The sequence below is a fragment of the Planococcus citri genome, chromosome 4 (genome assembly GCF_950023065.1).
Source record: "Planococcus citri chromosome 4, ihPlaCitr1.1, whole genome shotgun sequence".
In the NCBI taxonomy this organism is placed as follows: Eukaryota; Metazoa; Arthropoda; class Insecta; order Hemiptera; family Pseudococcidae; genus Planococcus; species Planococcus citri.
The window spans coordinates 72,230,439-72,243,897 of record NC_088680.1 but is presented as its reverse complement, the minus strand read 5'-3'; the positions used below and the strand labels follow the sequence as shown (position 1 = coordinate 72,243,897).

General features: G+C 39.3%; 2 protein-coding genes across 10 annotated transcripts; one reads left to right on the top strand and one right to left on the bottom strand.

Annotated features, from left to right (window-relative positions):
* The first annotated feature begins 67 nt into the window (after positions 1–67).
* Positions 68–7,693, top strand: LOC135842955 (rap guanine nucleotide exchange factor 6-like). Of its 6 annotated transcripts, none has more exons than XM_065360643.1 (24): positions 68–223; positions 659–815; positions 897–1,024; positions 1,087–1,170; positions 1,253–1,328; positions 1,415–1,513; positions 1,626–1,787; positions 1,861–2,016; positions 2,100–2,239; positions 2,416–2,647; positions 2,771–2,904; positions 2,988–3,276; positions 3,368–3,527; positions 3,629–3,878; positions 3,969–4,152; positions 4,261–4,433; positions 4,780–5,014; positions 5,172–5,271; positions 5,354–5,565; positions 5,675–5,971; positions 6,064–6,289; positions 6,390–6,686; positions 6,890–7,048; positions 7,133–7,693. In XM_065360643.1, exons 2-24 carry the CDS (start codon positions 747–749, stop codon positions 7,159–7,161), a joined length of 3,891 nt encoding a protein of 1,296 aa, XP_065216715.1. In that variant the 5' UTR covers positions 68–223; positions 659–746; the 3' UTR covers positions 7,162–7,693. The 6 variants fall into 6 exon arrangements, with proteins under 6 accessions (XP_065216715.1, XP_065216716.1, XP_065216719.1 ...); XM_065360644.1 differs by having other exon boundaries at positions 72–223; positions 649–815; XM_065360647.1 differs by lacking the exon at positions 68–223 and adding an exon at positions 234–467.
* A 105-nt stretch (positions 7,694–7,798) lies between these two features.
* Atg14 (autophagy related protein 14) lies at positions 7,799–11,511 on the bottom strand. Of its 4 annotated transcripts, none has more exons than XM_065360656.1 (10): positions 11,386–11,501; positions 10,410–10,645; positions 10,222–10,327; positions 10,071–10,152; positions 9,316–9,553; positions 9,063–9,238; positions 8,767–8,926; positions 8,445–8,621; positions 8,116–8,320; positions 7,799–8,040 (listed from the first exon to the last, which is right to left on the bottom strand). In XM_065360656.1, the coding sequence occupies exons 2-10, from the start codon at positions 10,601–10,603 to the stop codon at positions 7,882–7,884; spliced, it is 1,497 nt and encodes a 498-aa protein (XP_065216728.1). In that variant the 5' UTR covers positions 10,604–10,645; positions 11,386–11,501; the 3' UTR covers positions 7,799–7,881. The 4 variants fall into 4 exon arrangements, with proteins under 4 accessions (XP_065216728.1, XP_065216729.1, XP_065216730.1 ...); XM_065360657.1 differs by lacking the exon at positions 11,386–11,501 and adding an exon at positions 10,892–11,278 and having other exon boundaries at positions 10,410–10,539; XM_065360658.1 differs by lacking the exon at positions 11,386–11,501 and adding an exon at positions 10,741–10,857 and having other exon boundaries at positions 10,410–10,539.
* Between the last annotated feature and the right edge of the window lie 1,948 nt (positions 11,512–13,459).

Below are 13,459 nucleotides of genomic sequence, written 5' to 3'. Positions count from 1 at the left end.
GAGCGTGACGTGGGATTCGTTATTTCGTTATCAGAGTGGACACCCCGATGCGCCACCTACTGGAAAGTCAGTCAGATCAGAATGCCATTGAGATGAGAATGAAAGAATTTTGGAATTGTCAGGAAAAGTAATTTCATTTCATCAATAAATCGTAATCAAAAGTAAAGTGTTATAAAAAATATATTAGAAATTGGTTCGCGTTTAGTAAATTTCGAAAGAATTGGTGAGTTAAGTTTTATAGTAAGATTTGAAATCCGTAGAATGTTGCGCATCTTTTCTAAATTTATCGTTCATTCAGTCACTTTGTTCGTTTTCACTCGAATAGCGTTGTGATATTTTCATCATTTTCCAAAATTTCCATCGCGAAGATTTTGTGTTTGTTGTTATTTTATTTATGCCCGATTCGAGCTACACCTATTCCGAGAATTTATGTTTTTGGACAATTTTTGTGTTTCTGTAAAACTACAGTATGTAGACCTCGTACACCTAGTAGATATCCGTTTGGTGCTGTACTTCGAGTGTTGATCTCATTCGCTGTTTTCGTGATAAACGGTGCATAATATCGACGCTTTGCGCTTTCTCATTTATGCAGTTGATGCGGATTGCAGTATTGCGAAAGATGGAATAAAACATTTCTAATCGTTGTAGGTGGTTTCAGGCGTATGTGAGTTCGCTACATATATGATGGGTAGGATATCGTCAGCACCCTACAGAAAAGAGTTCTCGTTTATGGTTGCCGTTATAATATGACCGATAATATAAATCTATATTTTATTAAAGCAATCAGAAAGAATCCGGAAAATCGTAATCTACAGGTCAGTTCCTCCCAGTCTTGTATGGTTGATTTACGCACGTACCTTGTTCGAGTAATAATTTTGGCATTTTTTCGCGTGCAGGACTTACAAATCATTTATTGCGGTCTTCAAACGTTAGAGGCACTTGCAACTTATCACGACAGCGCTATAAGATCTCTATCGAAAACCGTAAGATACGAAAAACATGAAGCCAATGACGTCTTGTATTCGTAAGTTTTCGTTTATTTGTAACTTTCACTGCGAATTCGAACGCTAATTGTCGTTTGTTTAGAACTGGTGAACTCGCTACGTGTTGGTACGTGCTTTTATCGGGATCAGTTTTCATTGACGGGTGTATGTTTTTACCACCGAACAGGTAAGTTGGTCTCGTACTCCTAAATTATGCGAAACTACAAAATACGTATATGTACGAGTATGTAACTCGAAATTTTGCGTAGTATCGGGCAACGGACCGCTGGAAGTGCACGAAGACCAAACGAATGTTTCGTTCTCGAACCTTCTGAAATGATTGTAGTAAGCGTCGAAATTATCTCAAATTCAACGCAGAATTCCTCTTATCGGAAAAAAAAAGAAAAAATTCACGACTATATTTTTTCCAGATTGATTACTCGGAAATGCAATCAGTATATTCAAATTGTACTCAACGATCTACTTTCCGAATGGATCATCGCGGTGTTAATATAATGTTTGAAGATCCTGTAAGTTCTCGGTTGTTCCGCCGTTGTTACGTACAATTACCGTATCGAGATCGACTCGAGATGATGGTATATCGATTACTTTTTCTTGTTTTTTTTTTTTTGGTTCGGCTAGTCAAGCAACCGAGACTCGCAAAGCTCGGATACTAGTTCGGCGTATTCTGGCAGCGATACAATCTCGAGTATTCATTCGATGGAACCAGAGGATATTGATTTAAGCGGTCTTATCGAATCAGTCGTCGATTCAGATCCCGACGAACCAGTTGACGATGGCCAAGTAAGGCATTATTATTGTAATACGTATTACGAAATGAATGAACAGTTTTAACGTTATACATTTTCAATTGTAGATCATGAACGTGCGAGACAAAGTGCGCGAATGTCTGGAAAAAGATCCTTCCGACCGAACCGAAGACGATGTAGAGGTTCTGCTGGAATTTACTCAACATTTAAAAGCCTTCACCAATATAACGTTGTCGATTCGAAGAGCGCTGTGCAGCGTGATGGTAAGAGTATCCTACCCCTACCGAGGGAATATTTACGTATTAAATTATTTTCATTTCTTCTTTTTCTCGTTTGCGTGACGTAGGTTTTCGCCATAGTCGAGAAAGCTGGCACCGTCGTTATGAACAACGGCGAAGAATTGGATTCGTGGAGCGTGATTATCAACGGTCACGTTGAAATCGAACATGTAAACGGGAGGATTGATAATTTAAAATGCGGCGACAGGTGAGAATATGCATACATATGTTCGATTTCTTCGAAATCCCGTCTTATTTACAACTCCGGCGATTTGTTTGCTGCATCTTTTCACGTTCAGTTTGATCGCGATTCTTTCTTTCTTTTTGTCAACGGTTCGAAAATAAAAAACGCAATTCATCGTGTAATACTCGTCGATTTTTCAGTTTCGGTATTCTGCCAACGATGGAAAAACTCTATCACGAAGGCGTTATGCGAACCAAATGTCCAGACTGTCAGTTTGTCTGCATTACGCAAACAGACTATTACCGCATTTTGCACCAAGGAGAAGAGAACATCAAAAGACACAAAAACGAAGATGGTAAAGTAGTTTTGGTCACGGAACAACGAACCATCAATGCTCGAGATCGAAGTTGTAAAGGATACGTTGTAATTAGAGTGAGTAATGTCTTACTTACACATATTTCAACCATTGTAGTCTATTTTCGAGCTGCTAACGAGCTAATGCCGATGGTAATGTAAATATTTTTCGTCGCGTGTGTAATATACGAGTATTTCCAGGGTACGGAAAATATGTTAATTTCGCAACTAATCGAAGACAACCCGGTCGATTCAACTTACGTAGAAGATTTCCTGTTGACTTTTCGTACTTTTATCAAGAACCCGTCGCAAATAACCGACCAGTTGATGGAATGGTGAGTGAAAACGAAAAGCTGAACGTTGCAAACGTTATACGGTCGGTTACGGACACGGTTGATAATGCTCGAGTTTTGCGCAGGTTTCAAAATACCGATACGAAAGAACGCGTCACACGGATCGTGGTACTTTGGGTTAAGAATCATTTCACCGATTTCGAAAACGACAACGTGATGATGAATTTCTTGGAAAACTTCGAAGAATGCTTATTGGAACAGAATATGGTCGGTCAGTTGAGAATGCTGAACGTGGCGTGCACGTCGAAAGCTCGAGTGCGTTGCGTTACGTTGACCAGATCGGATCGCAACGAGCCGTTGAATTTCGACGTTGTTGGCGGATTCGATCGATCTACGGGCATTTACGTGTCGGCGGTAAGTTGCTAGTGCTCGTGCCTACTGCCTACGCGCGCCGCGCCTATTTCTTTTCATTTTCAACGAGTAATCGATTTTAACGTCGTCGCAGGTGGAAAAAGGATCAAAAGCCGAAGAAATCGGTTTAAAAAGAGGCGATCAAATACTTCTCGTGAACGGACAAAGCTTCCAGCACATTACTTACGACAAAGCCATCGAAACGCTTCGTTCTTCGACGCATTTAAGTATTACGGTTAAAGCCAATCTGAACGGTACGCGAATTACACATACTACGAGTAGTATCACTGGCAGCGATGCGATGGCGTTTTTAATGTGGACTCGATTTTCGATTTTTGCATTTTTTCATTCGCAGCTATGAAAGAAATAATGAAAACCGGAGATAGCGTCGCGGCCAATAAAAATACAAGGGGGAAACCTAGTACTAGTATAGCTGTACTTCAACCGGATCCGCTCAGAAGAGACGGTAATTCTTCGACGATGCATTCCGTTTCGCTGCATTCGACTCCGACCAAGAATAGAAATTTCATGACCTTGGGACCGAAAAGGAAAATTCAAAAGGCTTTACAGAAAATCAGTATTTTCCCTCGAACGAATAACTATCCGTGAGTTGTTGTTGCGAACGAATCGACTACTCTCCTGTCGTCGTCGTCGTCGTCGTCGTTGTCGTAATATTTTGTATATTGTACTTGCAGGGATGCATCCGACGATTGTTCCATTTCAAGCGGCGAACAAAACGAATTCACTTCGCATTATCACTCGCAAAGTCAGCCCGATTTAGTTTCTATGTCTTACGACGAGCAAAACAACGATTACCCGGAGCATGTTTTAAAAGTGTATAAATCCGATCAAATATTCAAATATTTGCTAGTCCATAAGGTGCGTCTGCGTAACGTCGTCGTTGCCGAATTTGGCCGATGCCGATGCCGATGGTTCGTTTTACTTTACCCACGTTTTTTTTTCTTTTTTCTTTTTGCGATGTATCAGGAAACCACGGCCCACGAGGTTGTGATGTTAGCGTTGCAAGAATTCGGCATGACAGATCCGAGTTCCAATTTTTCGCTGTGCGAAGTTTCGGTTACCGAAGATGGTATAATCAAGCAGAAAAGACTTCCCGATCAAATGCAAAACTTGGCCGATAGACAAGAATTATGTAGCAGGTGAATTTTTCTCAATTATTTTAATAAGTACTTACTTTGGCCTACGGGCTACGTATTATCGAATTTTACATTAATTATGCCGAGGTCCGACTTTCTAATTTGCTAGTCGTTTACGACGTAAAAATTTTTGCTCGACATTTTGAAAAACAGACCGAGGTTTCCATATATTAAAAAAAAATTAAAATTCCGAGGGCTACACATTTTTCCAAGTATGTACTTGCAACAATTTTTCAACACGAAATATGTAGTTAGTTTTTGAAAAACGTTTGGACAGCATTAAACGGATAGTCGGATACTTTCAGAAAGTTTTAGTTTTTACAATCAAACGTGTACCTCATTTATTCAGATATTACCTGAAAACCAACGGAGTAACCGAGACGCTGGTGACCGACGAGATCGCCGCCGACATGGTGAGGGAAAGTACGGTCACATTTTTGCAACTGAACGCTGCCGAAGTCGCTTTACAACTTACCATGCAAGATTACAATGTATTCAGACAAATCGAGCCGACCGAATATATCGACGATTTGTTCGAATTGAAGAGTAATTTTGGTACTCCGGCTCTTACGCTGTTCGCCGAGGTAACTTAATCATCGTTACTAATCAGTTTCCTTCCGATTATTATTCTAGTCGATAATCTTGCGTGTGCGAGCAACGAGGAACATCTATGTACAATTGTACATATGTACTACCTACATAATCTAAGTGTGTGGTTTTGTTTTGCTTTTCTTTTTATAGCTCGTAAACAAAGAGATGTTTTGGGTGGTCACTGAAATATGCTCTGAAACGAATCTAGTCAAAAGATCTAAAATCATTAAGCAATTTATTAAACTTGCCCGTGAGTACGCCAGTTTTTACGCATGTATGTACATTTTTGAAAAAGCTTCTTTCACGCTCGGTATTGTTACGTTATGTTACAGGTCATTGTAAAGAGTATAAGAATTTCAATTCGTTATTTGCGGTGATATCGGGACTCGGGCACGCGTCCGTTATGCGATTGAAACAAACGTGGGAAAAATTACCGACAAAATATAGCAAATCGTTCACAGATTTGCAAAATCTTATGGATCCTTCGCGAAATATGAGCAAATATCGGCAACTGGTTGCGAGCGTATCGAATTCTCGAGCATTGGTGAGATTTACCTACTGTTTGTGCTGGCGGCGCGGCGTTGCCGTTGCCGTTGCCGCTACAGTGTTGTCAGTGATATTCTAATCGAATGTGGTTAATTTTGCGTCAACAGATCCCATTTTATCCGGTCGTCAAGAAAGACCTGACCTTCATACATCTGGGAAACGATTCCATTATCGAAGGGTTGATTAATTTCGAAAAATTACGCATGATCGCGAAAGAAATTAGAAAGTTATCGGATATGTGTTCACTAAGTTACGATTTAATGTTGACCGAGCCCGGCGCACCGGTTGGATTTGGTCAAGGACCGGTCAACGCTGTCGTGAATCCGGTTAGTCACGGTATTTTGACGGTGAAGAGAAGAAAAAAATCGGCCGGTGCTTTGAACCAAAGGAAGATGTACGAAGAGGTAAGATTTACGATAGGCTCGGCCGTCGCCGTGAATTGCGTTTTACTCTTATTTTATCTCGTTCGTATTCGACATTCGTGTACCTATTTTAGGCGCAAATGGTGCGTAGAGTGAAAGCGTATTTAGCCAAAATCAAAGTGATAACGGACGAAGAAAAACTGCACGAATTATCTATACAATGTGAGAATCTAGTAACCGGCCCGTCGTCGTACTCGGGGAATGCTCCGTTGAGGAAATGCAATCCGTCGCCTACTCTGTCTACTGCCAGTAGCACCAGCAGCACTAGCGAAGGGCGAAAAGCGACCGCGCCGAAATTCGGTAAGTTCTGACCATATTGTACTCGTACGAGTATTTATTGTACGATTATTGATGGCAAAGCTTACACTGCGTATGTTTCGTTTCGTTTCGTTTCGTGTAGGTTCAGCGTCGCCTCAAACCGTGCGAAAACTATTATCGCTCAGCGAACAATGTAAAACTCGACCGCATCAGTCGAGACACGCGATATCGTCGGCGATCGGTCCTCTCGGCCGTGTTCCTAATGTTATTAAACCGGCGGCCGCGTTGATATCGTCGACGCACGAAAGATCGTACAGCGATACGTCCGTTCCGCATCAAGATTTTCATCCGTCCGCATTGATGTCGGCCGTCGATCTGAATGCGGAGAGCAGTAGCGTTACCAGTTTATCCAACTTACCCCTAAGAAAAAATTTAACCGGTAAGCGAGATGTTTTCGTATGTAGTAAGTCTACGTACCTACTTTTTTTTTTTTTTTGTTTTTTTTGCCGAGCTACCCCTATCGCTCGCCGATACCACCATGCACCATGCAGATTACTCGTTCAACTACGATTAGGCTATGTATACGTATTGTATATTGTATATTCCCCAATAACACTGTTGGCTCGTGCTCTCATCTTACAGGTAATAATAGCTGCGTAACCGATCGATCCGGAATGCCTAGGCCGGCTCCTCCGTATTCTAACATGCCACCAATACCGAGTAAAATGTACATTCACGGTAGATCGTACTCGCACGAAGGTGTTACCAGACCGTATCGCGACGTTTCGCAAGACGAAGATGGTTCGTTCGGAAAACATGTGTAATTTATATCTAAGTATTTTAGAAAATACGCGACCGCCGATTTTACGTCGCTTCATTTTACAGATGACAGTACTCAAGTGTCGGCAGTTTGAGAGGGCATATGCGAGATTTTCTGCAGCGGTTAATAGCGGACATCACGACTGAACGTCTACGACATGTTACATACGTATGTGTTAAGCTTAATCGTGTACTCGCTCGTACAAGTGGTATTCTTTCGACCAAGTTGGTTATGTTACGTTACGTTACGTTATGTTATGTTATGTTATGTAATACATATTACTCGTATTTTTGATGACGCATTGCGCGTAACTTTCTGCAATTACATACGGTATATACGAGTGGAAAGGCCGACAACGTGCTTTACGTTGTCGTAAAATTTTTATCTAGACCCGACTTATTGGCGTGTAAATTTCCATTTTTATACATATACTTTTAAATCATTTTTACTAAAGTAGCGTATTATATTGTTTTAGAATTTTATTCTATGTTTGTGTAATATTTTTCATTTTATTTATGTATGTATTCGTTTTCTCTCTCTCTCTATCTCTCTCTTCCTTTTGAAAAACTCATATATTGCTAATTTACCATTGTGAGAAGTTTTAAAAATATAACCGAAAAGTGATAGTTAGAGTATCTTGATGTTCGTCGAAGCAGCTGCAGCGGTCCCGAATTTACTCGTTATTATATTATCACGTTCTTATCGTGCGTTTTATAACAACAATTCCAACGGACGAGATTAAAACAATTTATTAACATATTATAGGTAGGTAGAAAGGTACGTAACGCGCATCGATGGATTTTATAACATGGATCTACTTATTGGCACTCCAGCCGCGCCAAATCGATGCTAGACTAGCCGCAGCACTGTTGACTAATCCACCAGCAATGCTGCTGGTTTGCGCCGTACTAATAATGTGTTTACGATTGACGTTCGAACCTGGTTGCGCTTCTGGACAAGAAACAAGAGGCACCTACCAACATGGTAAAAATTAGGTTAACCCTTCAAAAGTGATAGGTAAGTAGGTAGGTAGCGGGTAGTTACTAACCGCTTCCCAATCGGTAGAGAGATGATCGCTGTCGTATTCGTCATCGTAGTTGTCATCGATGACCATATTATCCATTCGAAGCGCATCTCGATCGTCATCTTCGACGTCCGAAATACTTAGTCTGGTGGCGACAGTTCGAATTTGATGAGTTAGCTGTCCTTCGTAATAGCTTATGCAGGAGGTATCGATATCCGTTATCTCTTGTCTGAAATGATGCGAACGAAATTGGTGTTAGCGCGACGAGAGGCTGTGAAAATCTACATAAAAGTACATAGGTACTACTACTCGTACGTAAACGAGAGTATGACTGACGACATTCGAATACTCGCCTTCCTAAATCGCTGTGCTCGGGATTCAGTAACAAGAGCAAATTACGTATCGTCTGAGATGGATGCAGTAAACTCGGATCGACGTTTTGCGTTAAACACAAATATAATACGTTCGCGTTTAAGAAAGTAACGCATTTCATAAATCTTCGCTCGTTGAGGTGTTTTTCGCAAAAATCGCTGAAACCGCGAAACGTGCGATGTAACAAGTTCAGTATGTTGGAGTAAAATGAACGTAAACGCTGCTGCTCTAAAATAATATGTACAATACGGGGGCTGGGGGCTGGGGGCACTTACAAATACTCGTAATATGTATTCTCCTCACCTGTAATACAATTTATTTGGTAACCGGATGTCCAAATAATACGCGATTATGTTGACCAACTGCGTGGTATAGGTTAGAGCGGCGCTCAGGTTGTAAGCCGGATTATGGTCAACATCCGAACTACTCGTCATGGCTAAAGTGTTATCTTTATCGGCCGAAACTGAAAGAAACGGCCGCGTAAGAGAATCGATTCGACAATGGAATTGGTAAATTCCAAAATACCTACATACGTAGTACCTATTTGTACCTCTACCAGCTACCTACTACGAGTACTCGCGTACATACGATATACCTACCCCAGTCTAAGTAAGGAGAATAATCTCCGGAATCGGGTAACGTTGGCGCTACGATCGAATGCTGCGTCTCACCCCAACTGTCGGTGAACACCCATCGACCTCGAATGTACGCGGTTCTTTGGGCTTCGGCCAGCTTGTTTTTGATATCTTCTTGAGAATCGGTATTCTGCGAAACGCTGCGTAACAGAAGAGCCAATGTAACGCGGCGGAGAACATCCGGCGAGATGGGCAACGGTTACGGGTTATCCCTTACCTTTTTGACGACTGCACTTCGTTAATGGGGAATATAAATTGCACCAATTCTTCGATCCGAGTTCGAATCAACGCTTTCAAACTAGGTCGTATAATTTCCAATTTACTCAAAATTAAAGGTTGTTGAGTGCCGAGCTTCGTCATGTTTTCTTTCAACTCTAAATGACAATCTTCGTTCTTGAGCAATTCTTCGCCGCTTCTTTCGTTAAACGATTTCAAATCTTCCAACATCTTTTTTCCTGCACAAAAAAGCGAGCTTATTGTTCGTAAGGTAGCAAGCGCATTTCTGGAAACTCGTCTTTCCATGTGACGTTCATATTCGCGAATCGCGATAAAATGACATTTTTGTGGCTGTCGTGTGCGAATTTTTTTAAAAAGGAAATTTCTAATCCTTTGAAATTGCGCTCACGTTTCAAATGACATACATACACGAGTTCGAGTATACGAGGATGTAAAAGCACATTTCACGATGACATAGGTTTGTTTTTTTTACCCGGATTCGCAAAAATCTGGTTTTTGGACTCTTTTTTAAACACTTTTTAGATCCCCACCACAAACTTTCAAAGAAGTCTTCTCTCTTCAAGTAAAATCCAAAATCCATTTTCAAAAGCTACTATCCTAGCAGATTCTCGTCGATTTTAAATCTGCCAAAATCCGTGGTAAAAAAAAAAACAAACCTAATATGCCTTACCAGTTACCGTAGCACTCCATTCACCGATATCGATCTATTTTAGACCTATACAAGCACATACGTACTTCGTTTGATTGTTTTCTTCTTTTCAACCGACAAAGACTGTAATATCGCAATTTTCTCCTTCTTTTCGCGAATTTGCTCGAACTGAAACACAGAATGAAAACTGTCAACTAAATTGGATGAAACTTGTCTTCACGAAACCACAAATCTTACTATGTTTTCTCTGGTGCGAATTTTCGTCAAGTGTTTTTCGTACTCCTTGTTCAACTCATTTTTCTCATTTTGGGCTCGTAATAAAGCCAAACGTTTCTCGGCGAATCTTGATAGAAATGAAATTATAAGGAAATGAAATGAAATGAGACGAGACGGAGCATTATTAAATGAATCGAATACCAACTCACCTTTCTGAGAAACGCGATGTCGAATGAATGAAGTCGCCGTTCTTAATACAAGTTTTGCAATAGAAAGTTTTCCTCAGCTTATTGCAAAGTTGACACTGTTCCATAGGTCGACTAAAACGAACATTTTCGCCTAAAGAAGTTTTCAAATTAGTGTCTATATTTAATAAACTGAAATCGAAATTGAAGCTGTCCATCTCGTAGAACAAAGAGAATTCGATAGAGAATGGAGCTCATCCCAGGGATGTTCCTTGACATGTCAAATAACTTTTTTGACATTACATGTCAAATAACTGTCAAATAACTATTAGTGTCAAATAACATGTAAAATTACATTTGAGAATGTAAAATAATTCAGCCAATCACAGACAAGGAAAATTCACTGATAATAACTGATAACTCAGTAATTTTTCAGCTTAAGAATGAATTATGAATGATTACGAGTCAAAATTCGTTTCAAAATGGAAAAATTTTAAATAAATTACCACCAGTAAGGCTGCAAAGAGTAACACTTTCATTTCATCTCATGAAATAACGTTAAAAACACAAAATCACAGTCGAGTCAATGAGAATTTATTCATTAATAGGTATCATTATTCGGATTTGTTTTCACAATCATTGCTCTTCCAACAGTATCCTTTGGTCTCATTCTCATCTCATTCCTTTTCACATTTATTTTCACAAAACTTTCAAATCTAATTATACTCAAATTTCAAATCAACGCAAATGAGTTAAATCAAACTAAGTTCAGTTCAACATCAAAGAAACAGAAAGCTCAATCAAAATCAAATACCTACTTGTTAATTGGCTTGTGAGAATTCGATTTTGAGCATTTTTGTAGTTTTTTTACATTTTTTTTAGTTATTTGACATGTGTCAAACAATTCGCGTTATTTGACAATGTAAAATTACGTTATTTTACACAGTTATTTTACAGTAAAATAACTCGAGTTATTTGACGGAACATCCCTGGCTCATCCAGAATCAGATTCAGAATGAAGATAAGCACCAACGCTGATAAATGATGCTTGCAGTGCAGAATGCAAAATACAAAATAATCACAGACTAGAACTTACAAGAAGGAAAAATAAAAATTATCAAGATTGATCGCGACAATCAGTCGAAATTTAATTTGAGTTTGGGACGATCACCAGGTTCGCTACCAGTACCCAACATCTACCAGTACCATCCCAGTTCCCAATTCCCAGGACTCGATTTTTTGAAAATCCAAAAAATGCACAGGGGTACGTTCATACATTTTTTTACGACGCTTCCTTCTACCGCAAATTTGCCATTTTTTGGACTCAAAATGAGATTGAGAAAAACTGTCGGAATTTGCATTTCTAATTTCTAAATTCTAATATCGTTTTCTGACTAATTCGAACACCCTATATCTTTGACTATATATACATGGACTACTATCTTCATTGTTGCCGATGAAGCCGAAGTAATAGAGGTACTAGATCGGGAGCATCGGGAATTTTCATGCGCGCGCAGGAATCCCACCCACCCTCGCACCTTCCAATCACGGTGAACCACGGAGCGACGAACACCCTCCTACGTTCCAACAACCGCTACGCTCGTTGCAACGAAATCTCGCGCATGCTCAGAGCCCATGTCCCGATCTAGTACCTCTATTGCTTTGGCTTCACGATTCCCATTCAACAACAATAGGAGATAGCAGTCCATGTATATATAGTCAAAGCCCTATATGAAGTTTGTTTTGCGATCCGAATCAGAGATGCATGGAAACTTACCGCGGTAACTTACCCGAGAACTTACCGGTAAGTTACCGGTAAGTTACCATGTCATAAATTACCATAAGTTACCGCGGTAATTTATAAATTTTCAACAGAAATGTTGGCATGGGTAATTTTTGATGTTTGCATGTACTGCTGTAGCTGTCTAGATACAACAAATTACAATTTGTACTCTCTAAATTTAAAAGAGTCAAATTTTACTGTATAGCACTTAACAGTAGGGTATGAGTATGGTATGACAACATTCTGGCTTCTTGTAAACTATAGTTTTTGACTGGATTTTCATTTTTCAGTAAATAATTTTCTGATCTGATCAGTCAAATCAAAATTCAAAAGTGAATTATTTACTGATCAGTCAAAAATGAATTATTATTTATTTAGGTAGGTAGGTAGGTAGGTAGGTAGGTAGGTAGGTACTGTGTTGATCAGTGAAAAACTACTGTGATCACTGATCAGCTTGGTCAGCAGTAAAAAATTTTAAATAACTGACTTTTGCAGTACTTTTTCACTGTTTATTTCAGTGATGACATTTTGGATTTTGCCTTCTTAACAGTGAAATTTGACTGTTTCAAATTTAGAGAGTAGGTACATACATATCTACTTCTTGTGAGATGACCTATAAATAATAAATTGTAAAATCAAAAAAAAAAAAATGAATTGAATTGTGAGGTAAAATAAAGCTGTAAATTTTAATTTTGTTGAAGCACACTGTATTACTTGACTACTTTCAATACCTAGATAGGTACCTATTACAAATCTTCAAAAGTGTTCGTTTTTTTTGTTTGATTTGAATGCTCTGAAGTTTGAACTTTAATTTGAGAAATGATTGGTGTTACTTGAGATTGAGAAAACATAATTTTTTTTTGCCTTAATTTCATTCTTGCAACTGGTTAATACAGTTCTCTTCTCTTCTCAGTTCTCTTTTTGTAATAGAAAATGCTGGTGCACTCTGATTAGGAATTTTTTGGTAATTTGAAAGCAAGGGGCAGCAATTTTTGTATTGCCCAAGCCCAAAGGCGCAAAAATGGGACATCTACACAAGTCCCTATCCATTTCTGTCAGTTGTTGGATGTTATGGATAATTTCAAGGTAACCTTCATCTTAATTCTGATGTTCAGAACCATTTCAGTGAAAATTTATAAGTTACTTAAATTACCGGTAACTTACCGGTAAGTTACTGGTAAGTTACCCAATTATAAATTACCGGTAACTTAGCATCTCTGATCCGAATCGTATTTGGTGAAATATTTGCAATTTCTCGCAGAAGAATAAGTCTACGAAAAAAATGGACACC